At 45.0% G+C, this 27,832-nt stretch overlaps 1 protein-coding gene across 2 annotated transcripts in view; it reads left to right on the top strand.

Annotated features, from left to right (window-relative positions):
* Window positions 1-27,832, top strand: part of ADAMTS19 (ADAM metallopeptidase with thrombospondin type 1 motif 19) — a 1,141,020-nt gene that overhangs the window by 471,892 nt on the left and 641,296 nt on the right. For both annotated transcript variants that reach the window (XM_069227292.1, XM_069227293.1), the window contains exon 8: window positions 20,750-20,855. In XM_069227292.1, coding sequence (XP_069083393.1) covers window positions 20,750-20,855 — 106 coding nt within the window. The remainder of the gene's footprint in view (window positions 1-20,749; window positions 20,856-27,832) is intronic.

The raw sequence follows: 27,832 nt of genomic DNA on the forward strand, positions 1-27,832 counted from the left end.
TTAATCAAGGTGCAGCATGCCCCTTCCTGTTGGAGGCCTGGCTAGTAGGAATAAAAACATCTAGGGCTGAGATAAGCCAGGATTGAAGGTTTTTATAGGCCATCTCCATGTCAGAGTTGAGCAATGGACGATTTGACTTGATGAATTCCCCAAATGTTTGAATATCAAGTTTCTACTAGAGGTGTTTTCTAACTCAGTGGGAGACAGGCATTTGAGTTTGATGCAGCAGGCAAATTGTCAGGGGATTCACAAAACATGGGGAGTAGGGTAGTCATTTGCAAAGAACTAAGGTTGGAGAAAACTGGGTCTAAAAGGTGACTGTAAGTGCATGGCTCCTGATACCATCTGAGTTATTTGCAAAGCAGCAAGATCGTCTAAAAAATTAGTGGCGTCACAATCATGGATGTCATCTAAATGAAGATTGAGATCTCCCAAGACATTAAAGTTAGCTGGCTTAATACTAAGTGAGGCAATAAAATGAATCAGAGCCTCCATGAAAACTTTAGAGGGTCAATGGGGTGGGGCGATAAATAAGGAGCACTGATAAAGTGAAATTACTGATTAAAGAACTTTTAAAAAGATTGTTTTCACAGTCTGGGATAGTACATTGAGACAAGCTGCAATTGTATCAGTCACTATAGATCACAGCAGTGCCACCCCCTCTGCCACTTGTCCTATTAATGTTCTTTAGATAGTAGCCAGGAGTAAGTGCTAAAGTAGGTTCCACTACCATGACCTTAGCCAGGAACAAGGGTTCTGGGGTGTTGTCCTGGATGAAATCAAAGACATCGGCATGATGTTTAGCCAGGGAGTGGAAATTAATGCTAAACAGCTTGCATTCTACCATTTGAGGAGAGCTCGGAGGTGGTAATCTGATGTCAGGTATAGTGTTGACAGCAAAACTGCATGCCCTTGCAGCGATGAGGCAGCTCATCTGGAGTCCACTTATGAGCATTACAAAGCATCGCAGGGGTCCTGAAAGCAGAGTCATAAGCTATCTTATGGGAATTAAAGGGTCAGGGTACCTGGCCCCCAGTGCCATCCAGGTTCAGACGGGCACAAACAGGCCTCCCTTTGGTGTGCCTTCGGTGCACCCACTGCATGCATTCACGCTGCTGCCTCCATGAAAAGGCGGGGAAGTTCTAACAGGCTTTTCCCCCGGCCTATCAGTGATTGGTTTCCCCTCAGCAATCACAGAAGGATTGCTGGCTTCTGAACAATTGACGTGGAAAGTCCAAATTCAAAGTGCAAATTTTAGCACTAAAATCAATAAAACAGACTGACAAGCTCTGCAATAGTTGTTCAAAAGCAGATCTCAAATATGTGCAAGAAGCAGCCACTGACCACTTGCAACAAAACTGCTCACAACAGTCCCACCTGGATGAAGACCAACTTCCACAACTGTATGAACATACCTGGCTGGATGAGGGACAACTGATTGAAACTCAACATGGACAAAACAGAGGTTCTGATCTTCAACACACACTCAACTCTCTGGAATGACTCCTGGTGGCCATCAGAGCATGGATGCCCCCCGCTGAAAGATCACACGTGCAACCTCAGCATCATCCTCAATAGCAAACTCTCTATGAAACACAGGTCTACGGCATTTCCTCAGCCTGCTCCACAAGATTTTTAAGTTGCTCCTTATTTGCATGAGGAAGACAGTGACGCAGGCCCTCATCATCAGCCCACTGGACTACGGCAACGCATTCTACGCAGGCACCACCACTGAGCGCATGTTCAGAGCCACAGACACAAAAGGCTTCCTCCATCTTAAACCCGCACCTGGGCCCAGCCTGAGTGAGTCCTGACCTTTCAAGTGGTGCCTTCCTATTCATGGACCCTTGGACGTGGTAATGCAAAAGGTGCCCAGCTAGCCAAAATCCAAAAGTGGGGACTTGGAACATTTTTGCCAAAAAAATGGTCTGATTACCTGGATGAGACCTGGGCCAACCTGCTCCCCTTTCAGCCAAAGGTGTATCGCCAATCAGATTGACTTTGTGACATCTCCTGCTATGTAATTTCTTTGCAGCATCAAATCAAATCCTTTTCAGCAGTTCTTAACCAAAGGGGTATCTGACCCCGTGGAACTATCTTCAGCTACAGCCCTGTACCTTGTCCTGATGGAGGTTTATAACTTCAATTTTTGCAACTAAGTCCGAAAGTAAAAAGTCTTCACCGCGAGTTCGACCTAAGGCCATCTAATAATGACGCCTCCTCCTCAGAAACCTCCTTCAGCTTTGCCACGCAAAACTTTTTTCCAAGTCTGAAGATAAGCGCTGACTGGGCCCAATCCACTTTTTTTTAAATCTAAACTGCACTCCATGATGGTTCACCATATTTTTTTAACTTTGACCCGGTCTCACGTAACCAGATGTCAGAGGTTAATGCTCTGATCTTTTAGGCACTAGTTTTTACTAAAAACTTTAAAAATTCATAACTCCGGTTCTAATGATTGAATTTTTGGCTTTTTGGTGTCAAATATTTTTTCTTCTGTTGTGTTTTTACTTTATTACTGTATGTAGGAAGTTGGCTCTGTATGTACTATTTCAAAGTAAGAAATAGCATGTCCAAGGGTTCCCCTTACAGGTAAGATAGTGGCAAAAAGAGATAATTCTAATGCTCTATTTTGTGGCAGTGTGGTCGAGCAGTAGGTTTATCAGAGGGTAGTGTTAAGCATTTGTTGTACACACACAGGCAATAAATGAGGAACACACACTCAAAGACAATTCCAGGCCTATAGGTTTTTATATAGAAAAATATATTTTCTTAGTTTATTTTAAGAACCACAGGTTCAACATTTACAAACAATACTTTAAATGAAAGGTATTTCACTCAGGTATCTTAGGAACTTTGAATCATCACAATAGCATGTACAGTTTTGGCAAAAATGGCAATAAGCTATTTTAAAATTGGACACTGCAAAATTCAACAGTTCCTGGGGGAGGTAAGTATTGGTTAGTTCCGCAGGTAAGTAAAGCACTTACAGGGTTCAAAGTTGGGTCCAAGGTAGCCCACCGTTGGGGGTTCAGGGCAACCCCAAAGTTACCACACCAGCAGCTCAGGGCCGGTCAGGTGCAGAGGTCAAAGTGGTGCCCAAAACGCATAGGCTTCAATGGAGATGGGGTGCCCCGGTTCTAGTCTGCCAGCAGGTAAGTACCCGTGACTTCGGAGGGCAGACCAAGGGGGTTTTGTAGGGCACCGGGGGGGACACAAGTCAGCACAGAAAGTACACCCTCAGTGGCACAGGGGCAGCTGGGTGCAGAGTGCAAACAGACGTCAGGTTCGCTATAGGTTTCAATGGGAGACCTGGGGGTCTCTTCAGCGATGCAGGCAGGCAAGGGGGGGGGGCTCCTCGGGGTAGCCACCACCTGGACTAGGAAGAGGGCCGCCTGGGGATCGCTCCTGCACTGGAGGTCGGATCCTTCAGATCCTGGGGGCTGCGGGTGCAGCGTGTTTACCAGGCGTCAGGTTCTTTGAAGCAGGCAGTCGCGGTCAGGGGGGGCCTCTGGATTTCCTCTGCAGGCGTCGCTGTGGGGGCTCAGGGGGGTTAACTCTGGCTACTCACGGGCTCGCAGTCGCCGAGGAGTCCTCCCTGTAGTGTTGGTTTTCCGCAGGTCGAGCCAGGGGCGTCGGGTGCAGAGTGGAAAGTCTCACGTTTCCGGCGGGAAACACGTGGTCTTTAAAAGTTGTTTCTCTGTTGCAAGTTTCAGTCTTTGTGGAACAAGGCCTCTGTCCTCTGGAGTTTCTTGGTCCTTTTAGATGCAGGGTAGTCCTCTGAGGCTTCAGAGGTCGCTGGACCCTGGGGGACGCGTCGCTGTTGCAGTTTTTCTTGAAGTGGGGTGGCAGGCCGGTAGGGCTGGGGCCAAAGCAGTTGGTGTCTCCGTCTTCTCTGCAGGGTTTCAGGTCAGCAGTCCTTCTTCGTCTTCAGGTTGCAGGAATCTATCTTCCTAGGTTCTGGGGGCCCCTAAATACTCAATGAGGGGTGTGTTTCGGTCTGGGAAGTTAGTAGCCAATAGCTACTAGCCCTGAGGGTGGCTACACCCCCTTTGTGCCTCCTCCCGGTGGGGAGGGGGTCACATGCCTAATCCTATTGGGGGAATCCTCCATCTGCAAGATGGAGGATTTCTAAAACTCAGAGTCACCCCAGCTCAGGACACCTTAGGGGTTGTCCTGACTGGCCAGTGACTCCTCCTTGTTTTTCTCATTATCTCCTCCGGCCTTGCCGGCAAACGTGGGGGCTGTGGCCGGAGAGGCGGGCATCTCCACTAGCTGGGATGCCCTGTGGTGCCGTAACAAAGGGAGTGAGCCTTTGAGGCTTACCGCCAGGTGTTACAGTTCCTGCAGGGGGAGGTGAGAAGCACCTCCACCCAGTACAGGCTTTGTTCCTGGCCGCAGAGTAACAAAGGCATTCTCTCCATGTGGCCAGCAACATGTCTGGTGTGTGGCAGGCTGGTAAAACTAGTCAGCCCACACTGGAAGTCGGGTATGTTTTCAGGGGGCATCTCTAAGATTCCTTCTGGGTGTATTTCACAATGAAATGTACACTGGCATCAGTATGCATTTATTGTGCTGAGAGGTTTGCTACCAAACTTCCCAGTTTTCAGTGTAGCCATTATGGTGCTGTGGAGTTCGTGTTTGACAGACTCCCAGACCATATACTCTTATGGCTACCCTGCACTTACAATGTCTAAGGTTTTGCTTAGACACTGTAGGGGCATAGTGCTCATGCACCTGTGCCCTCACCTATGGTATTGTGCACCCTGCCTTAGGGCTGTAAGGCCTAGAGGGGTGACTTATCTATGTCATAGGCAGTGTGAGGTTGGCATGGCACCCTGAGGGGAGTACCATGTCGACTTAGTCATTTTCTCCCCACCAGCACACACAAGCTGGCAAGCAGTGTGTCTGTGCGGCGTGAGGGGTCCCCAGGGTGGCATAAGACATGCTGCAGCCCTTAGAGACCTTCCCTGGCATCAGGGCCCTTGGTACCAGGGGTACCAGTTACAAGGGACTTACCTGGATGCCAGGGTGTGCCAATTGTGGAGACAAAGGTACAGGTTAGGGAAAGAAAACTGGTGCTGGGGCCTGGTTAGCAGGCCTCAGCACACTTTTAAATCATAACTTGGCATCAGCAAAGGTAAAAAGTCAGGGGGTAACCATGTCAAGGAGGCATTTCCTTACACTGTTGGTGGGTGCATAAATACTTTACATATTGTGTCTAAGTTAATCCTGACTGCTTTTTGTGCCAGGCTACTAAAGGTTACGCGCAGGTTAATTTAGTGGCTCTTTGTGGTTCACCATGCAAGGGACTGTGGTTATTGCCTGACAAGGGCTCAAATTCCAGTCATCCAACAACCCAAATTTTAACACGCTGCAAGATGGCCCAAGGACTTTGCCCATAGCTGACCCCAGGACCAGATGGGTCTCTCGAGGGCCAGTAGCGCTGGCCCCAATATTTCCCAGATGACCAGTTGAGGGAATATCTGAACTACAATGCTATCTCTAGTGCTGTGCAAGACAGCTATGAGGCTCTGAGGCGTGTAGACAGGAGAGTGCTATGCTGGATGATAGTAGAAGGGCTGCCCAACAAGCAGGAATGGGGTTCCAGGAGCCAGGATAGGAGAAGACTGGCAAGAGAGCCAGTAAGCCTGTTGAAAATGCACCTGGTGTTATAGTTAGCAACCAGGAGCAAAACAACACCTCCTTAAATTGTGATTTTGCCTCTGGTATTGGTGGTGATGGGGGATTGTGATTATGAGGATTGTGACCCATTAGGAGTGCAATGTGATGTCAGTAAATTAATGCATAGTATCTAGTAGTAGGTCTGTAATTAATGTAGCTTTTTACCAAGGAAAAAGCACTGATTGGACCATGATTTATTGAATGTTGTTGCATGCCAGTGGATGAATATTACTAGCTCACACCATCTCCACTGAGTAGGCCTTGGACTGCTTAAGTGCTAGTATGAGGTTCTTGTTTCTCAGTAAGGAGACAATTGTGAACCTATTACTTGGGTATGGATCACATCCTGCATAACTAAATACCAGATTTCTTACACACTAAATATGGAAATAAGGTAGAAGCGATAAAGCCTGCTTATTGTGACTTGGTGGAAATCCTTTCATCTGTTTCCAAGAAATTTGTGTTTAAAGATGTGCTTGGGGTGATCATGAAGAGGGTGAAAATAGGTATATGTGAACTGTTGGTGTCAAACTATTCCTTGATTTTCTCATTAAATGAGGATAAGTCAATACTAATAGGCTGGCCACCAAATAAATGTTAGACTCGACATCCTTGGTGTGGTATTACCCCAAACCTTTTTGGCTTAATTTGTTTTTGTTGGCATAAGGGATCTGTGCACTTCACCACTACTAACTGGTGCTAAATTGCATGTGCTCTCTCTTCCAAACATGGTAACATTGGCCTACATCCAATTTGCATATTTAATTTACTTATAAGTCCCTCATAAATGGTACTACATGTGCCTAGGACTTGTAAAATAAGTGCTGTTAGTGGGCCTGCAGCATTCATTGTGCCATCCTATAAACTAGCATTTTAAAATGTGCTTTAGGCCTGCCACTGCAGCCTGTGGTGCATTCTTAAACTTCCATTTGGACCTAGCAAAATAAACCCTTTGCCAGGCCTAAACCTTCCTTTTCTTTACTTATAACTCTCCCCTAAGGTAGGCCTAAAGGCTCATAGGGTAGGGGGCTTGGTATTTAAAACGTTGGGCAAATGTACTTACATTTTACATGTCTTCATAGTGAAAATCACTACAGTCTTTTTTCACTGCCGTAAGGCCTATCTCTCCCATTGACTAACACTGGGTTACCTTATTACATTTCATAACTGATAACTTTTGACTGGGAATAAGTAGAGATATGCTGTTTACATTCATTCAAATTAATATATAAAATCGTTTTCAATGGTAAAATCAGATTTTGAGACAGAGTTCTGAAAATGGCACTTTTAGAAAGTTATTTTCTTGACCTAAACATTTGTGCCTTCTGCCGGTGTCCGGGGTCACATGACTGCGATTGGCTCTGCTGTTGGGGATTTGTGTACTGCATCCAGACAGTAACACAGTGACATTGCCTAACCTTGCATATGGGACGGAAATAATGAGGGGGGTGGAAGTAGCCACTCTGGATAAGTTATTAGTGAAATCCTAAAAGCAAGTCTTCCAGTTACCTAGATCGGCATCTCCTGCCCAGGTCAGACTGGAGTTTTCCCTAACAAAGCAATCATTGGTAAGGTTAGCTGCTTTTGCAAACGGCTGCTATAAACTCTATTTTGCACCCAGGGGGTCTTTAGCAAACCTAGTCTGGCACGAAATCACCCTTGCGAGGGGTAACAATAATTTTAAGGACCACTGGGGAAAAAGTTTAGCTCGGCTTAAACTGAGTGATTTGTGGGATAGTACAGTGTCAGCACTAGCCTTCAGAAAAGGAGCCAACAAATCGGCCAAGATCTTAAGCTGACTAGAAGGTATGGAGGCGCTATCAAACCGATTGCATGGATGGTTAGTCCTTAATTCATATGTGCGGGATAAGGAACCACGTATCCTATCCACCACACTACCACAGGAAACCAGGCTGGCCCTCCTACGGATGAGGTTGGGAGATTTACCAACTCTGGACTTCCTCCCGATATGGAAAAGAGATGCATGATGGCAAAAACAGGTTTGTAGACTATGCCATCAGAGCACGGAGACCCTAATCCAGGTGGTTTGGATCTGCCCAGTCATGGGACGCCAGAGAAGGGTACTGCTGAGGAACGAATTCAACATCTTAGGAGTCCGGTCATGCAGGTTGGCCCTTATAACAGCCCTCGACCCAAGCAATGGGAATCTGAATACCAGACTAATCCAGTTCCTGAGAATCTTTACAGCCCTGGTGGTCCGAGTAAGTCTAGTCCAGTAAAAGTCAATTGTCTACTCACATAATACTAGAACCCGCCACATGGTTACCAGCTATCGGTGATGTAGAGGCTCATCCCACCCTGAAAGGCATCCTCTAACTAATAGGTGGCCCTGTCCAGTGTTAGTTCAGATCATTTCTTCTGCCCAGTTGTACTTGGGTAACCCTGTTGTTTCCAAGAAGGTTACACTCCAGTTTTAGTATTTATTTTCAATGTTGTCTATATTTTATTGTACATTTGTGTTGGGACATTCTTTGAATGTATCTGATGTATCCTTTCAATGTGTTTCTTATTTTTGTATGGTTTTTATTAACTAATAAAATAATTTTCTACTAAAAGACAGTAACACAATGAGGGCTTAGGTGTGGACTGGATGGGCCAACCGGGCAGGATGACTACAAGGGGCTGGACTCACACTTGCTTTTCAAAGGGCTCAGCCTACACTAAGAAACCGGACATTAGGTGTTTGTCACCCCATACTTCTTGGAGCATTAACAGGGGAAGGGAGGAACTTTCCAGTATCAGATGTGGGGTGTAGGACTGGGTGTTGCCATACACACACAAAGGCTGACACCAGGTATAAATAATGGACCTCCCGAGCCACTCTTCAGAACACTCCTGGACCTGTGGACATTTCAGGAGAGGGATTGTCCTGCTTCCAGAATACTATCTTTGTGCTTGAGGACTGCCTTGCTGTCTCAGAAGGAAGACTTGTCCTGCTTGCCTTTACCCTAAGCTAACCTGAGTGACTTCAAGGGTCAGTTGGCTAACCTCTTTTGTGTGCTTCAGTGACACAGCAAGCTCCAGAAGGCTCCCTGCATATGCCTAGGTGACTTGCTTTAACTGGACCTGCCTAGACCTGCAAATGGACCTGCACAAGCCCTGCTGGCCTTCAGTGGAATGAGTTCCTGAGGTGCCCCCGCCAGGCCCTGGACCTTTGGATGGCATCAGTCTGAGTTTCTCTTGAAAAGAAAAGGTAAAATCTTGAAGTTTTGGCTCCTCATGAACAATTACCTTCTCGACAAGACTCTGTCGCCGACGCTGACTGCCAACACAAAGCTCTGGTGAAGACTTGCTCTTTGCACTACAGTGACCACCAGAGACTATCGGCAATGCAAGATCTGCACTGCAATGACAGCAAAGACAGCCTGCAGTGATGCAAACTTGAAACTCCACCATTGACCGGCTGTTTATGATACTGCCTGGCCTGCTCTTCATGCTACAGTGATAGTGAGTTGTGAAGCTTCGCCCTGCACTTTGCGGTGCCTCACTGCCTCCTACATAGCAAACTGAATTCTTTGTGCTGGATTTCAGAAGGTAACTCTTTCAGCTGGACTAACTTGGTCTGTGTATCTGACCCATGGTCATTGCAGTCAGCCTGAACTCATGACTTTCCTCCAGTTTAGTATGACCAGGTGACCATGAGTAGCGCTTTGTGCTTTGGGCGTTCTATTTATTTAAAACTGAAAAATTGCTAATTTCTGTTTCTACTGATTGGATTTGCTGTTCAGGTATAATTTCATTTAGAATGTCAGACTTCATTATCATATGGCAGAGAAAGATAGTGAGAATTTAAAGAAAATATGCTCTCATTTTAGCTTCTGGAGCACCTTCCATCACCTCTATGGGAAAATCATGAGAAAACAGTTTTTTCTCGAACATAATTTCTGAAATCCCAGCAGAAGGCTTTTTTACAGGGTAAAACTTCCTTAGAATGCACCACAATTCCGAAAATTAGTATAGTCCTATCAACAATTGATTTATATTATAACTAAAATCTGTTATCACCCTTTATACCTTCTCCTTTCTGTGATCCTCACAACCTGTCATTCACTACAATGCACTTCAATGGGTACCATGCCTCAGAGATCTGTAAGTGCTGCCACGGCATGCTGTCCATGTTGTGGCAAGACAATAAAGGAAGGATCCATTTGAACCCGCATACATTCACTTTTGGGTCTGAGTGTGCTCTCCTTGCCCACATACATTTTGTTTCAATTCATTTTCAGGACACAGGGACTCAGTCCATGTGTCTTGTTAAGGCTGCCACAACATATTGTTAAGGTTGTCACCAACTAATCAGACTTGACTAGTATGCTTTAAATTGGCAAATCAGAGCACATCAGAGCATACTTATAATCTTTTTCCTACAACCATCACTTGAGGGCTCGAGGCTCCTTATCCTTTATGCTAAACCAGACTCTCATACAAGTGTTAGAATACGATGCGGAAATTAAGTAGGGTTTAGCCCATGCAAAGGTATGATTGTCATAATCAAACGTTGTTTAGAAATCAACAAGGGTGATCTTAATGGGTAAAATAGTCAAGAATATTGTTCAGTGAGAAGGGCCCTCAAAAGGTGTGAAATAAAATAAAAATCAGGATTTAGTTTGAAGTGACTAATGGATATATACTAAACACTGACCATGGTTCTAATAACACTTGTCCGAAACTTCCTTACTCTTGTATATAGTAGAAGCAGCCAGAAGAATCATAGAAGCCACGCCTTGTTGGTGTTTGTCAGTTGACAGCTAAACAAAATTTAATTTATCTTGGCATTTTTAAATTAAAACATTCTTTTATTTTTTCTTTTCTTTCTTGAATTTGTTCATGAACTTACATTTTATCCACAAAATCCATCGGAATAGGTTGTCAATTTGTTCCAAAGGTCCATGTCAACATTGAACCATTGATTTCCTGATGCAAGCACTGGATGATCATTCAGAGACTTCTTTTTATCTTTCTTTGACATCCATGATCACGATTCGCGTTCCAGTAGCCAGAGGAAATGCAAAATAACCTGGTGCTTTTCAGTCATTGTCAATGAAATCAAATCATCATTTGTATTTGACTAATAGGTTTATCCATTACTATTTATCACATTCTGATTACAGGAGTTTTCTTTCGTTTGAAAACTGTCTGAGGCTTGTGTTCGTATTACTCATTCAAAAAGAAAATCCACTGAAAACCTATAGCAAATTGGAGTAACAAGGATTGCAAAAATAAATAAATAGTGGCTTTCACTTCTTGGTTAGATGGAACATTGAGTGAATGCTCTTCCCGATCTTTGAAATTTTGGAATTTTACTTGGAAATATCTTGTTCTTTCATTAGATAGCACTGGATTTAAGAAGATGACAAATGTAGACTAATCTCACCTGCGAAATTGCCACAGTCTGGTATGTCAGTGAGAGACCTTTAGATGTCCTCCACACACATGCTAGAAAGAATGATTAGGTAAAAGATGGTTTGTCTCTGCCAAATAGTGTTTTTCTTTTTTAGAGCAGTGGACAATCGGCACTCACATGCAAAGTAAGCCTGTATCATTTGATAGTGCTCCTCCAGCAACAGGACATTTTCACTAGTAGTAAACAATCAGTCAATCAATAAATTTTTGTAGAGCGCACTACCACCCGTGAGGGTCTCAAGGCACTGAGGGGAGGGGGGGTGCTGCTACTGCTCACATAGCCAGGTTGTGAGCCGCATCCTGAATGTCAGCAGGTCTTCTGTCTGTTGTAGGGGTAAGGGAAGGGTGTTCCAAGTCTTGGCGGCGAGGTGGTAGAAGGATCTGCTTCCGGTATTCGCTTTTCGGATGAAGGGGACGGTGGCGAGGGCAAGGTCGGCTGAGCGGAGTTGGCGGGACGGGGTGTAGAAGGTGAGTCGTCTGTTGAGGTAGGCTGGGCCGGTGTTGTGGAGCGCCTTGTGTGCGTGGGTGAGGAGCTTGAAAGTTATCCTTTTGTTGACGGGGAGCCAGTGTAGGTCTCTCAGAAGGGGAGTGATGCGGATGCGGCGGTGGGCATCGAGGATCAGGCGTGCGCAGGTGTTTTGTATGCGTTGCAGTCGTTTGAGGAGTTTGGCCGGGGCACCTGCGTAGAGGGCGTTCCCATAGTCAAGTTTGCTGCTGACGAGGGTTTGGGTGACTGTTCTTCTTGTATCTGTGGGGATCCATCTGTAGATCTTGCGGAGCATGCGGAGGGTGTTGAATCAGGATGAGGAGACGGCGCTGACTTGTTTGGTCTTAGAGAGTGTTGAGTCAAGGATGATGCCTAGGTTGCGTGCGTGGTTGGTGGGTGTTGGGGCTGCTCCCGGAGCGGTCGGCCACTAGGAGTCGTTCCAGGCTGAGGGGTTGGCGCCGAGGATGAAGACCTCCATCTTATCTGAGTTCAACTTCAATTTGCTGTTCCTCATCCATTCGGCGACTGCCTTCATGCCTTCATTTCTTCCAGGTTGGATTTGGCGGTGAGGGGGTCCTTAGTGAGGGAGAGGATCAGTTGGGTGTCGTCGGCGTAGGAGATGATGTTCAGGTTGTGTAGACGGACTTCGCGGGCGAGCAGGGCTATGTAGATGTTGAATAGTGTAGGGCTGAGGGACGAACCTTGGGGAACGCCGCAGATGATCTTGGAGGCTTCGGAGCGGAAAGGGGGGAGGCGGACGCTCTGGGTTTTTCCGGAGAAGAAGGAGGTGGTCCACTCCAGAGCTTTGTCCCAGATCCCTGCGTTGTGGAGGCGTGTGCGTAGGATGCGGTGGCAGACGGTGTCGAAGGCGGCCGAGCGGTCCAGGAGGATGAGGGCCGGGGTTTCGCTGTTGTCAAGCAGGGCCCTGATGTTGTCAGTGGCGGTGATGAGGGCGGTTTCGGTACTGTGGTTGTTGCGGAACCCTGACTGGGATGGGTCCAGGATGTTGTTTTTTTCGAATTAGTGGGTCAGTTGTCTGTTGAAGATCTTCTCGATGACCTTGGCCGGGATTGGGAGCAGGGAGATGGGGCGGAATTTCTTGAGGTCTCACGGGTCCACCATGGGTTTCTTGAGTAGGGGTTTGATCTCAGCTTGCTTCCAGCTCTCGAGTTAGGTCGCGGTCTCGAGGGAGATGTTGATGACTTTGCAGAGGTGGGGTGCGATGGCAGTGCTTGCTTTGTTAAACATGTGGTACAGGCATGGGTCTAATGGAGATCCAGAGTGAATGGTGCTCATGGTTTTGATTGTGTCATCTTCGTTCACATTGGCCCAGATGAGCAGGGGGTGGAGAGTCTGAGGAGTCGGTAATTGGCGGGGTGGTCTGGCTACTGAAGCTTTCATGGATGTCTTTGATCCTGTGGTGGAAGAAGGCGGCAAGGGAGTTGCACAGGTCTTGTGAAGGTGGGATGTTGTTTGTGCTGGCGCTGGGGTTGGAGAGTTCATTCACGATGTTGAAGAGCTCCTTGCTGTTGTGTGCGTTGTTGTCCAGGCGGTCTTTGAAGGATGTTTTCTTGGCAGATCTGATGAGGTGATGGTGATTACGGATGGCATTCTTGAAGGCGGCATGGTTGTCTGGTGTCTGTTCAAGGAGCCACTTTCTCTCCAGGTTCCGGCAGGTTTGATTGGAGGCTCGAAGGTCCGAGGTGAACCAGCTGGCTCCCTTGTTGGCACCTCGGTTGGAGGGTTTATTGAGCGGGGCGAGAGTGTTGGCGCAGTCGTCGATCCAGCACCATAGGTTGTAGGCTGCGAGGTCAGGATTGGTGGGTTCGGTGGGTGGTTTTCGGGCGAGGCTGGTGTTCAGCTGGTCTTGGCTGATTTTGCTCCAGTTGCGGTGGGGGATCTGTTGGGTGCGGTGGTGCGTGGTGGGTTTCTGGAAGGTGCAATGGACACAGCAGTGGTCGGTCCATGGAAGTTCGGTGGTGTGGCTGAAGGTGACGTGGGGGCTAGCAGAGAAGATGGGGTCCAGCGTGTGGCCAGCGGAGTGTGTTGGAGTAGTGATGAATTGTCTGAGTCCGAGGGTGGCGAGGTTGTCGATTAGGGTGGTGGAGTTGGGGTCGTTGTTATTCTCCAGGTGAAAGTTCAGGTCGCCGAGGAGGACATAGTCGGCGGAGGCTAGGGTGTGCCTGCTGACGAGGTTGGTGATGGAGTCGCAGAACTGAGGCTGTGGTCCGGGGGGTCTGTAGATGAGGGTTCCTCTGAGGGTGGTGTTGGGGTTGGTGTGGATCTGGAAGTGCAGGTGTTTGGTGGGTGTCGTCGGTACAGGTCGTGACCCTGATGGTGTTCTTGTGGACCATGGCAATTCCGCCTCCAACTCTGTTGGTATGATCCCTGCGGGTGATCTTATAGCCATCCGGAATGGCTATGGCGATGTCTGGGGCCGAGAAGGCATTCATCCAGGTCTCTGTCAGGAAGGCGACGTCCGGGGTGGAGGTGTCGAGCAGGTCCCAGAGTTCGACGGTGTGTTTGCGTGCGAAGCAGGTGTTGAGTAGGATGCATCGGAGGTAGTTGCGGTCAGGCTCGGCAGGAGGTTTGGTGATTTGGAGGCTGGTGAAGCTGCAGTTCCGGCAGGTGAAGGGTCCCTGGGTGTGCTTAGGGGAGGCCAGGAGGCAGGCGTGAGATCGTCCGGTGTTGAGTGCGCGGAGGGTGCTGGCGGTGTAATGGCGTTGCTGGCTGTGGTGGTCTTGGGGACCAGGGGCCCTGGCGCTGGGCGCGGTCTGGACGCGGACGGTCGCAGACGGGCTTGCCTTAGGCGCGCCTCTGGCATGGCCACGTGGTGGCTGCCATATAAGGGGAGGTGGGAGGGAGGGGCAACTGGGAGGAGGGAGGGGGCAGCCAATCGGGGGTGGGGGGTGAGGCCACAGGGACGCAGCGGCAGGAGAGGAAGAATTTGAAGTGGAGGACGGGGGCGGGGCCGCAGGGACGCAGCGGCGGGAGAAGAAGAATTTGAAGTGGAGGGCGGGGGTGAGGCCGCCGGGACGCAGCGGCGGGAGAAGAAGAATTTGAAGTGGAGGGCGGGGGTGGGGCCGCAGGGACGCAGCGGCGGGAGAAGAAGAATTTGAAGTGGAGGGCCGCAGGGACGCAGCGGCGGGAGAAGAAGAATTTGAAGTGGAGGCTGGGAGCGGGGCCGCAGGGATGCAGCATCGGGGAGACAAGAGCTGAGGATAGGCTGTTAGAGCAGCAGCAACACCGGCAGCGGTGCAGGGGAGCGACCTGCCTGAGAGCATTGTATATTGTACAGTGTATACCATCATGCAAATGCTGGCCTACCTCAGGAGGGTAAGAATGCCCATTTAGGTAATGAGAACTATTTTATGGATGAAAATGATTTGGTGGAAGGCCCAGCAAAGCTGATTCTATAATGGCGCCCCACCAAAAACAGAAATGTTAATCTTATCATTAAGAACAATGTCAAGGTTAATCAGTAGGTGAAATTCCCATTAAAAGAAGAAAAATCATCAACACACTTTCCCTATGTCAGTAGACAAAACCTGTATAACCATTTAGTTTTTTTAACAGATGAAAATAATCTTAGAATTGTTCCCATATAGAATGTTTTCTGTATAGAATAATTTAGTTCATTTACATTGAAATATAAAATGGAGTTTGTCATTGCAAGACAGTTGATTATTAGTTGTGGTGGATGGTAGTCCATCACAATTACTAATGTCACAATTCTTGGTTGGTCCAGTAAAGCTTTCAGTAATTTCAACCTGAGTATAACCACTGGTTGGTATGGCACATAACTGACAGGCTCAAGTTAATAACATACATAAAGCATTTAGAAGTACCCAAACCAGCTAAAAAGTTAAAAAACACAACTCAACAAAATTCCCACTACAATTCATAAAAACAGAGAATAATTTAATGAACAAGGTGACACCAAATCAACAACAAGCATTGGCAAAGCCAACAGGCCTGTTGTTGGCCACCAGCCTTTTGGCAATTATTGTTTTGTTTTGTCATGGCTTTTATAAAAAAAATGACTGTTCAAGAAGCTTCTGGGCTCTCATTAATCTAAACAAAAACATTGGCCAGAGGCATATTGTTGTTTTGGTCTCTAAAAGTACACATTGCCATAGTACTCCTTGGTACTGAAAGGAACGACTTTGTGTGTTAATGTGCTCCTTGGCACTGAAGGGAGCTACGTTGTGTGTTGATGTGTTCCTAGTAAAGTCAGCCAATAGTCAGCCTATAAGTAACTATGATAAACACATAATAAGTAAAATCAAAAGGTCTTGGCTAACACATACTTAAAATAGCCAGTTGGTTTGACATTGGCTGCCAGCCTCGAAAGAATCAAATAATTAAAAATGAAAGAAAGCAAAACAGGTTGAGGAAGGCAAGAAATAAGAAGGCAAAAAAACAAAAGAAAGTATAAAGAAAAAACAAAGAATGAAAATTAAAGCAAGAAAGAAAATTAAAGCAAGAGGAATAAAAAGAAAGAAAGGAAAAAGAAACAAAAAAGAAAGAAAGGAAAAAAAATAAAGAAAAAAGAAAGAACAAAAGAAAGAAAGAAAGGAAGAAAGAAAGAAAAGGAGTGATGGAAATGGTCCCTTCTGGAGGGGTAGACCCAGACATGTTGCTTATGACCTCCTGTTTTTTATCTTGTGTGGAATTTTGTTTTTACTGGCTTTAGGACTCTGGGCACTCTACCACTGCTGGCCAGTGCTAAAGTGCAAGTGCTGTCTGTCTGAATTGTATTGGTGATTGATTTATCCATGATTGGCACATTTGATTTACTAGCAAGTCCCTAGTATAGTGCACCATGTGTACCCAGGGCTGGTAAATCAAATGCTACTAGTAGACCTGCGGTACTGATTGTGTGTAGCCCTGTAAACCTTTCTCAGACCTGCCACTGAAGTGTCTGTGTGTGAAGTTTTAAACTGCCATTTCGACCTGGTAAGGGCACCCACTTGCCAGAGCCAAACCGTCCCTTTTACTGCATGTTTGTCACCCATCAGGTAGGCCAAGGCAGCCCCTTGGGCAGGCCATATTGTATTTAAAAGGTAGGACATGTACTGGTCTGTTTTACAAGTCTTGATAGTGAAATGCTGCTAAATTCAGTTTTCAGTATTGGAAGGTCTTTCTCTCCAATAGAGTAACATGGGGATTGTCTTGAAATATCTTTTAAGTGTAATTTCCAATTGGGAACAGATAGAGATATGGAGTTTGGGTTCTTTGAACTGACAATTTCAAAATACATCTTTTGGTGAAGTTGGATTTTAAATTATAAGTTAGAAAATGCCACTTTTAGAAAGTCCACATTTTCTTGCTTAATCATTCTGTGCCTTCACCTGTTTGTGGAATATCCATCTGGGTCAGGATGAATGTTGGGCTGTTTGTGAATTCACTCTACACAGTCACATAAAGGGAGCTGAGGTGTGCCCTGCATATCCTGAGGGGCTTCCTGAGCTACAGTAGTGGGTTGAGCTGTCACTTGTACCTGAATAGGGCTGTACCTGTCCTAACACAAAGCAGTCTCCAATACCCTGGAGTGTGTATGGGACCAGGGCAGAAAAAGCAGGGTCCTGTGCACTACAAAGAATTTTCTTTCAAGTTTGCCTACTTCAAATACAGAAATGTGTATAAGTACTGGACCTCTGACCCCACAAAGTTAGAATCCTTCTGGACTGAGGACATTCTGGCAGGAAGAAGCTGGGTGCTGTAGGAGGAACTGCCACTGTGCCTGTTGCTTTACTGTTCTGGCCTGCTGCTTGCTGCTTCTATCCTGGGAGCGAAAATAGTGGACTTTACTTTCTCTATCCTGCTTCCAAAGGATCTCCAAGGGCTTGGACTGAGCTTGCCTCCTGTTAAGAAGTCTCAGGGACATCAAAGACTTCATCTGCAAGCACCTGGGTTCTCTTGCTGAGAGTCCTGACTTGCCAAGTAGTGCCAAATCCAGTTCCTGGGCCCTTGGGAGTACATTCTAGTGTAAGCAAGAAGAAACAAGCACTCCAAACTGTGCTGCTTTCTGACTCCACACCATTGCCTGTACCAGAGCTGTGGTCCCGGCTGAGTGCAACAACTGCAACTAACACTGCAGACTTGATGCCACTGCCCGCCTCCGAAGTGAGTCCGAGTGCCATGTCACTGACACCCGTGACACCCGACTCTGACTCCACCGCATCACCTGTGGCCCTGTAGTGTGATCGTGAAACAGCAAAGTTTACGCCTTGCTTCTTGACCTCTGAATTCACCTACCCCAACTTGTAAGGAACTGACACCATGCCACCAACGCCACATCAACCTCCCTGCAACTCTAAGGAACCGACGCCTCACCTCCCCTGCCTAACAGTAAAGAACCAACCCCTCACCCCGCTGGTAGCAGAAAGGAAATGATGCCGCTTGAAAGAAAGAAGAAAAGCAGAAGGAAAGAAAGTAAGAAAGGTGAAAAGAACAAGGAAAGAATGGAGGAAAGGAAGAAGAAAGAAAGAAAGAAAAAAAAGAATAAGAAAAAAAGAGGGAATGATAGTTAGAGTTGCAAAGATAGATCACCCTTTTGAGCTTATATTCAAAGTTCATGTGAGCTGCTGGCATGGTGTGAAGAAGCACCAGTCAGATAATCAAGAGCATCTTCAAAAGAATTTACAACAGTATTAGCAAGATACAGGAACTGATACAGTTGGTATGTGCCCTGTGCTCTCATTTGGTATCAAAAATAATTCTATCAAATCAATCTCTACAAGCAAAGGCAACACTAAATAAATGGTAAAGTAAAAACAAAAAACACTGGCACTGAAAGGAACTACCTTTTATGTGGATGTGCTCCCTGCAAAAGTGCTAAATGAAGTCACTCAAAGTGAAGTTAGCCAGTGGCCAAAATAGGCTAGCTCCTTGCCGCATGCTGTATGCTATAGAAGGTGAAAGCATATTATACATATAATACATATAATTATACATATAATTTAAGTAAAATTAAAAGGTATTGGCTAATCCTGGACCTAGCAATCATTGAGCACCAACTGCAGCCTTCTAGTTGCACTTGACTGAGACTTAGGAGGGACTTAGGGCAGACTGCAAGGGAGTGCATGTCAGCTACAGAAATCAGGTTTATCCCTGTCAGAAGCTTTCCTTTCTGATTAGGGCCTGATTTAGAGTTTGGCAGATGTGTTACTCCGACAGAAATGTGACAGATTTCCTGTCCTCTGTATTACAATCTCCACAGGCTATAATAGGATCGTAATATGGCAGACGGGATATCCGTCATGTTTGTGACGTAGTAACCCCCTCCGCCAAACTTTAAATCAGTCCCTTAGTCTCTGAAATGGAAGTAAAGAATCCTTAGTGGGGAAAGGCAATAGACTGTGGCTCCACGAGGCCAGATAGTCATTGAACCAGGTCCTTGTGAAGTTGATGTTTAGCAGGAAAGCTCGAAGTGGGAAAAATTAAAAATTTTGCAGAGAGAAGGTTGCTCATCAGCTAGATAGTTTTGACACCTTTGCCCAGTGTAGATTTCACATGCGGACTTTCTCACTTTTTTTGAGCTTGACTTCCAGAGTGGGGTCTGGCTGCAAGCTGTGGCAAAACAGGGCTCCACGAAGCCAGATAACCTCTCTGTGACATCCCACTGATATGGATTTATTGCTGTAACAACATGAATCTTTAGCTGTCGTTGGATTACGTGACAGGTTTGTCCCTGTTCTCTAGAGGACTTTGAAACTAAAACGTTTCTAAGTCCTAGATTTTGCAGCATGCTAGAAGGAGTACAGTTTGATACAGGACCTCAAGAACAGTGATTGGGGGACAAGGCTCAGTCGAGTAGAAGCTACCAGCAGGGTCCATGGTGGTCCAGTTGGAATTGGCCAACTAGGTTCTTCAGGAAAACATGCTTTCTGCAACTGTTGTAGCCTTGTAGCTTAACATGAGGTCAGCCAACTGTCCACTGCTTTGCCTGGATATGGGTAGGAACATGCCCGGTCTTTCAGATCTCTTCACAGGTCTTAACAGCAGTACAGTTATATGTCTGTGTCCACAGATCCATAGTGTTCTGAAGAATGTCCCCTGGGTGCCATATTTATGTCTGACATTAGCCTGTAGGTCCTATTAAAAACAATCCCACAGTGCCACTCTCTACCAAATCCAAGGTAATGAGACCCTTCTCCCCTTGTGCCTAGCCTATGCTCCCACCCTAAAGGTGTGGTCAGGGAAATAAGCAACGCCACTTCTGTGATCACTTGAAACAGTTCCGGGAGAAGCACCTTTCCCACTGGAATTGGTTCCTGCCTGACTAGGTATTCTTAAGGGATCCCTTCTCAGGTCTCTTTGAAATTAATCACGTTCCTGGAGACATCTTAGATGGTCATTTTGCAAGAGAAACAGACCACCTCACAACACCCAACATGTTTGTCTCAGCTCTGGGAGCAAGTTCACACCTCATCAAGGGGGATATTTGATTGCCAGATGACAGCTAAAACTCATGCAAATGGGCTTCTAGAGGCTTTAGGCAGGAAAAAGGGAACTTTCTAAAAGTTCCTTTTTGAACATTTTATTGCAAATTAACTTCACCAGGGATTTGGGCTTGTAGAAAATATTTCAAAAAGTCCAAGAATGAATTTTGTAGCTGTTGCCTAGCTGAAGATAACATTATTAAATGTAATATTGCTGCATCCTCAGAAAGCACACTAAGCAGGTAATAATCAGGTAATAATCAGGGAAACTCTATGCATGTAACATGAAGATACCAGAATTAAAATGTATTTTATAGATGTTGGAGTGGAAATGTTGTATGCAACCCATAGCAGAAACAATTATCTCAAATGAGGCATCAATCACACCCTAATCACATTTAAACAAATTGTATCCATGTTGTACATTTTCTCTTCCATTGTGTTTTTTTCATATTACGCTTTTTCCACAGATTTCCTACTCTTAGACCTTTCAATCCTGCATGGCATATTCTGTCTCTCATTCTTTCTTTTACATATAAAAACTATTATTTTAATGACATTAATTTTGCTTTCATTTTGCTGCAGGCTTCTGATTAAATGATACAAGACCAATATATTGGATTTTAATTGTATTTTTCTACTTTAAACATTCATTTAAAATATGCATGTAAACTCATGTTAATTGATCATGGTTTTATTTTTACAGGCATTGCTTATTTGAATGGAATGTGTAGTGAAAAACGGAAATGCATTATTGCAGAGGACAATGGTCTCAATCTTGCGTTTACTATTGCTCATGAGATGGGCCACAAGTAAGTTGATTTGTGCAATACATTACAGTTAATAGAGGATAGAGAATGACTAGCCTAAAGGAAATAATTGTAAACCAGTAAGTGTTTTTGTATGCATTATTAGCTATGTCCAGGGATAACTAGTATAGGAATGAGCTACGTGTATTGTTTAAATCTTTGAAAGGTTGATTCATAGTGGTCTCACACAGTTGCCTAGTGCCACAGTGCAGATGCAGAGGCTAGTGCAGAAGCTGGAAGTCACATCGTGGTGAGTATGAGGAAATCAGGAGGTGATATAACTAGTTGTGATGGCAACCGCCAGCACAGTAGACCTTGGAGAGACTAAATCATAGGGTTGTGACAGGGTGCTTGTAACAGAATGATGGTGATGGTAGTAGCAGAAATATAAAAAAGTACATAAGAAATAACATATTCAAACACGTAGACTGAAGTGACCGGCTATGGGTGCCTCGGTAATACAAAGATAATAACTTTCTTATCCTCAGTGACAAGGGAAGCACTATTCTGTTGGTTGTCCCTGATTTCTGAGACGTATTTTATACAATCAATCATAAAGTGTTCAATATTTTCTTAAAGCAAGATAACTCAAAAGAACGTATTTCATTGTGACTATTCATCATTATCATCGTAAATTGGAAAACTCAACTTCCACAAAGTGGAAACACATAACATTTTGTTAACAGAGATCAACTATGTTATCTATCCCTAAAAAATTATTATTTGAGATCTACAAAAGAAGCTGTGTAGTTGGTCCAAAAATAACAGAAATGTTACATTCCACAATCAGCTGTTATTAGGGCTATATAACCCTTGTACAAGTACTTGTGATGTCCTGCATAAATAACATAATTGCAATTTTCATTGGTATCACCACATCCATTACTTCTTTCCTGTAATCTGAAACTAACACTAGTGTGAAAAAGCGAATTTGACCACACAGTCCTCAACATGGGAAAGTTATGTCCTAATGAGGATAATGTTGTGGAATGAGAATGTAGTAAGAGTAAATAAAAGTGTAGGTCAGATTTACAAAGCAGTCTTGTGGCCGCACACCCTGGAAAAACACTGGGTCTGATAAAGCCCTTTTAAGGAATAAGTTAAGTCTTCTTGACCTGCGAAAAAGGGTTCTGCATCTCATTCAATATCACAGATAGGAGAGTTTGTCCACTCCTATTTGCGTTGGGCTCTGACATGGATCAGTAGTGTGTGACAGCAAATCTGATCCGAATTCATTGATAAAAAACGGTTCCGATGTAAGGCTTGTATCTGATTTTCAAAGGCGAAGCTGTTCTCAGTTGACAACTTCCCCTTTGAGAATCATGCTGAATGGCATTGGGTGGAGCATGCAGTAGAACACAGAGAAGCCTGCAGCCTCCCTAAGTTATCCTGAATTGTACAATATTATAATAGTTATGTTTTAATCAACACATTACTCATAAAATAATTAACTCCAGTACAAGTCATTGCTGTTAGATAGAGAGAAGCCAGATCATACTTCTGTGCAGATATTGCAATCAGGCAGTATGCTTTTACAATGCTTTAAATTTGTGCACAAACAGCTATGATAGGAAATCCTCAGAGGAATCTCAAGTGCAGTAAGTCAGCTCTTAAGCTAATATAAAGAATCATAGAAGTAACATGATTTCAAACACACAGCAAGATCTCCCTGCCTTCTAGCACGGATATCTGTACATCAGGGCTTATAGCCCCTTATTTTTAATGTAAAAGAACCACCCTTTGTTGAGGCCTTGGAACACCCATTAATGCCATGAAGACAATTCACAGAAGCATTTATGAGTTTGAGAATGGCTACAGGACCGGTGCTTAATTTGCAAAAAAAAGTGCAGTTGCCCAAATCCCTCCTCTTAAACACACAGCTGCTGCAATTAAATGTGCGAACATGGAATACTGAGACACCGTAATCCTGAAGCCATCTTGGGCCTCATCAGTCCATTCACAGCCACCCCCTGCCCCTTCAGCTCACTCTTGCAGCTTTCTGTTTTCTCCCTTTGTCCCACGTTTTCGTTTGTCTCTTCCTCCGTCTTCCTCTTTTGTCTCTTTTGCTCGCAGTAAATGCTTGAGGCAGAAAAATAAGTGCCGGTGCCCCACACCGGAAACAACAAGCCCAAATTAGGTACTGTACAGGATTAACTTTTTACATGCTTTTACATACCTATGCAAATCAGCCTCAAAACATCCAATTCCCTATTTAAAACGTGTAAAGAGGGCGCAGTCCTTTCTATAACTGTATATGCACATTCCCTGAATATTCCCACTTTGAGGCATGCTAGAATACATAAAATAGTAGTACATAAGTACTATATTACATATTTCAAAATGCTTTTGCAAACAGATTCCACTGAGTTCATTGTTGTTATTGCTGGCAGCACAGTGTTTTCTGACCAGTGCAGTTCAACTGTCCCCAATCTATGATCTGGCATCTAGAAAAGGTTGATGCTGGATTAAGCATAGAACTGGTAGTTAACCTGAAACTTTCTAGCTTTTATATATCACTACAGGTTTTGTTGTTTCCTACTACTGCACCCCTATGATTTACTTAATTGGTTATTGACTGCAGTAGGTTGAAAGGAGCTGCTCATGCACTTAACTAACTTCAAAGACACAATAAAACACTAAAACACAAGCACTTCAACTGTTTCACTTAAAACAATATGTAGAAAAGATTTCCCCGCGGAAATGTGTATTATGCAAATGTGATGTGCGCTAGAATGAGTCATGCCTTGAGATCTTGAATGAGACATTATGTTAAAATCAATACTGAGGCAGAAGTTTAGTTTTCTAGTGACAATATTAGGTTTGCAATTTAAATTTCAGTATTAGTCTTCCCAGCAGTCCAGGGAAGCAGACACACCATGTTGAACTTGCACATATAGAATGCAATCAACTGTAATTCATAAACCAGTGGCTGTAATACGATTAATCATTGAATAGTCAGAAATGGTGTTTTAAAGTATGAGGACTTTGTACAGTTCTTGTTTACTGCAGCTTTTCTCACTCATGAGTGCAGTGATGTCGCTCACATGCATAGTAGATGTTTGAAAAACTTTTTTTTTTTACGTATGACTGAACAGTGGTTATGTTCATCAATTATAAATTACAGCCTTGAAAAAGTCTGAGGTCTGCGCCCCAAGTGCTGGGGGGGGGACATGTGCTTGGTGTCAATCTACATAAAATCCTCTTACTTCATAAACTTGTGATTATTTGTGACTGTGACGAATATTCACATAAACACCACTAGTCTATGGATTCCAGGTATTTGTAATCTGTGTGTGCATGATCACTAATCACTGGAATAGATGGTGTTACCCAGGTATTAATAAGGATCCGTACATACACAGACAACATACTTATATTTACTTGAAAAGCCTGGATAATAGATGGTAGTGCAAGACGTTGCGGCCCTTCTCTTGTTTCTGTATGCACTATTTTGAACTAGACCTGTAGTCTTTAAATTCTTCTGCAAAAGCCGAACTGTAACCTTTTTGCCAAGCCTTTCCAGAACAATTCTGCTTTACTAGGTGGTGCTAGCTTTAGTGAATTGTGGCCCCTCCTTCTGTTATCACTGTTAGCAAGAAATTACTTAAGGCATTTTGTTGTACTTTTTTGCTTATCCCCAATCTTTTTGCCTCCTGCCTCCTATTTTTTCTGACCTGTTGCTGTTGGTTTTTGAACTCTGAGCACTTTACCACTGCTAACCAGTGCTAAAGTGCATATGCTCTCTGTGTACATTGTATGTAATTGGTTTATACATGATTGGCATATTTGATTTACTAGTAAGTCCCTAGAAAAGTGCACTAGAGGTGCCCCGGGCCTGTAAATCAAATGCTACTAGGGGGCCTGTAGCACTGGTTGTGACACCCACATAAATAGCTCTGTAATCATGACTCAGACCTGCCATTGCAGTGTCTGTGTATGCAGTTGTAACTGTAAGTTCGACTTGGCAAGTGTACCACTTTGCCAGGCCTACACCTTCCATTTGTTTTCATGTCGGACACCTTTAAGGTAGGCCCTAGGTAGCCCCAAGGGCAGGGTGCGGTGTATGGTTAAGGTAGGACATATAGTAATGTGTTTTATATGTCCTGACAGTGAAATTTTGCTAAATTCGTTTTTCACTGTTGCAAGGCCTGTCCTTCTCATAGTTTAACATGGGGGCTACCTTTACATCTGATTAAAGTGTAGATTCCCTTTGGGAGCGGATGGACATGTGGAGTTTGGGGTCTCTGAGCTCACAATTTAGAAATACATGTTTTAGTAAAGTTGATTTTAAGATTGTGTGTTTGAAAATGCCACTTTTAGAAAGTGAGCATTTTCTTGCTTATACCATTTCTGTGGCTCTGCCTGTTTGTGGATTCCCTGCCTGGGTCAGTTTGACAGTTGGGCTGGTTGCACCTCACACTAGACAGTGACACCAAGGGAGCTGGAGTGTAGTCTGCATTTCCTGATGAACCATCTGTGCTAGGAGGGAGGAGAGGAGTGGTCACTCACACCTGAAAGGGCTGTGCCTGCCCTCACACAATGCAGTCTCCAACCCCCTGGTGAGTGTCTGAGGCCTGTCCTGGGCAAGGCAGGATTTCACATTCAAGAGAGACTTTGCTTTGAAGTGTGCCTACTTCAAAGGAGAAATTGGGTATAAGAAAGGCACCCAAACCCACAGACTTTAGAACACTTCTGGAAACCAAGAGGAACCTCTGCCTGGAGAAGATCTGAAGAGCTGAGGAAGAAGAGCTACTGTGCCTGTGACTGTGGTTTGTGGAGCTATCCTGCAGTTGCTGCTTCTGCCAGAGTAAGAGGGCAAAGACTGGACTTTGTGTACCTTTCATCTTGTGAAGATCTCCAAGGGCTTGATTTAGAGATTGCCTCCTGTTGTTTGAAGGCTCAGGGACAGCAAAGACGTATCTCTGCCAGCACCTGGAGTCTCTGGAGAGACTCCTACTCTGCACTGTGGTGCCCATCCAGTTCCTGGGACCCTGAAAGGAGAAGCTGGCAGCCTAAGAGGAAGAAATCCATGCACAGACCACCGTGCGAGGAAAAGATTGATGCAACTCCGATCTGCGGCTGAAAAATCGTTGTGCCCCTGGCTTTGCGGCTGAAAATCGACACTCGCCTGCAATGCAACCTGAGAATTGACGCACAGAGCTGGAGAAACAACGCGCAGCATCGCTGACGGAGGCTGGGAGATCGCAACCCGCACTGGTTTTCGGATCATCGTGCAGCTGGAGTTCTAACGCAAGTACTGCTAGGCGTGTAAAAACAATGCAAGGCCTGCCCAGACCCGAGAGTGCTGACTGGATTGACGCATCGCTCTCCTGCAGAGAGAAGAAACGACGCACCCCAACCCGACAAAAGGAGAAACAACGCAAGGTTTCGCTTGGGAGTGAAATTGACGCATCACAAGCCCTTTTTGATGTACACTCACCCGTGCAGGGTTATTTTGGACGCACCCAAGGTACCTTTTCACGCTAACAGTGTTAGTGTATGTTTAAAATTACATGAAGTCTCTTTTTACATTTTTATTGATAACTTGACTTGTGTATTGTGGATTTTCGTCGTTTTGGTCATGTTTTGTTTACATAAATATTTACTATTTTTCTAAACCTGTGTTGTGTAATTTTGTAGTGTTTTCATTGAGTTACTGTGTGTGTTGGCCTGGGCAAGGCAGGATTGCAAAAACAAGAGAGACTTTTCTTTGAAGTAGGCCTACTTCAAAGGGCAAAATGGGTATAAAAAGGGCACCCAAAACCACAGCCTTTAGAACACTTTTGGAAATCAAGAGGAACCTCTGCCTAGAGAAGAGCTGAAGAGCAGAGGGAGAAGAGGTGCTCTGCTTGTGACTGTGCTTTGTGGAGTTCTCCTGCAGTTGCTGCTTCTGCCTGTGCTAGAGGACAAAGACTGAACTTTGTGTTGCCTTCCTTCATGTGAAGAACTCTCCAAAGGCTTGATTTAGAGCTTGCCTCCTGTTGTTTGAAGTCTCAGCAAGGACTTTTCTCTGCTGAGACTTCTACTCTGCCAAGTGGTGCCCATCCAGTTCCTGGGACCCTGAAAGGAGAAGCTGGTATGTCAAGAGTGAGAAATCCACGCACCAACTGCCATGTGGGAAAAGATCGACACAACTCCGATCTGCGGCTGAAAAATCAACGCGCCGGCGGCTTCGCGGCTGAAAATCGAGGCTCACCTGCAACACAACCGGAAGATCAGCGCCCGCGGCTGGATAAATGATGTGCAGCATCACTGACAGAGGCTTGCGAGATCGCAACTCGCACTGCGTGGTTTTCAGATCATTGGGCGACAGGATTTCTCATGCTAACATTGCTGGGCATGTAAAAATGATGCAAGGCCTGCTCGGACCTCGAGAGTGTGGTTTGAATCGATGCATCACTCTCCTGCTGAGAGAAGAAATGACGTACGCCGACTACGCACGGTCTCGCTCATGAGTGAACTCGACGCATCACAAGCCCTTTTTGACGCACACTCACCTGTACGGAGTTATTTTAGATGGACCCAGGTAATTTACCACACTAACAGGGTTAGCGTTGTATTTAAAATTACATGAAGACTCTTTTTGGTTTTTAATTGATAACTTGACTTGTGTATTGTGGAGTTTTGTTGTTTTGGTCTTGTATTGTTTAGATAAATATTTTCTATTTTTCTAAACCTGTGTTGTGTCATTTTGTAGTGTTTTCATTAAGTTACTGTGTGTGTTGGTACAGATACTTTACACCTAGCACTCTGAAGTTAAGCCTACTGCTCATGCCAAGCTACTAGGGGGTAAGCAGGGGTTGGATGAGGGTGATTCTCTTTTTCCCTGACTAGAGTGAGGGTCCCTGCTTGGACTTGGGGTAAACTGACTGCCAACCAAAGATCCCATTTCTAACAAATTTTCATTTGTAAGATCTAACATGAGCACTCTGAATTATGCAGCAAACAAAAACTCATTAAAGTTACAACAGCACGTTAAA

This window comes from Pleurodeles waltl, chromosome 1_1 (genome assembly GCF_031143425.1).
Source record: "Pleurodeles waltl isolate 20211129_DDA chromosome 1_1, aPleWal1.hap1.20221129, whole genome shotgun sequence".
NCBI classification, from domain to species: Eukaryota; Metazoa; Chordata; class Amphibia; order Caudata; family Salamandridae; genus Pleurodeles; species Pleurodeles waltl.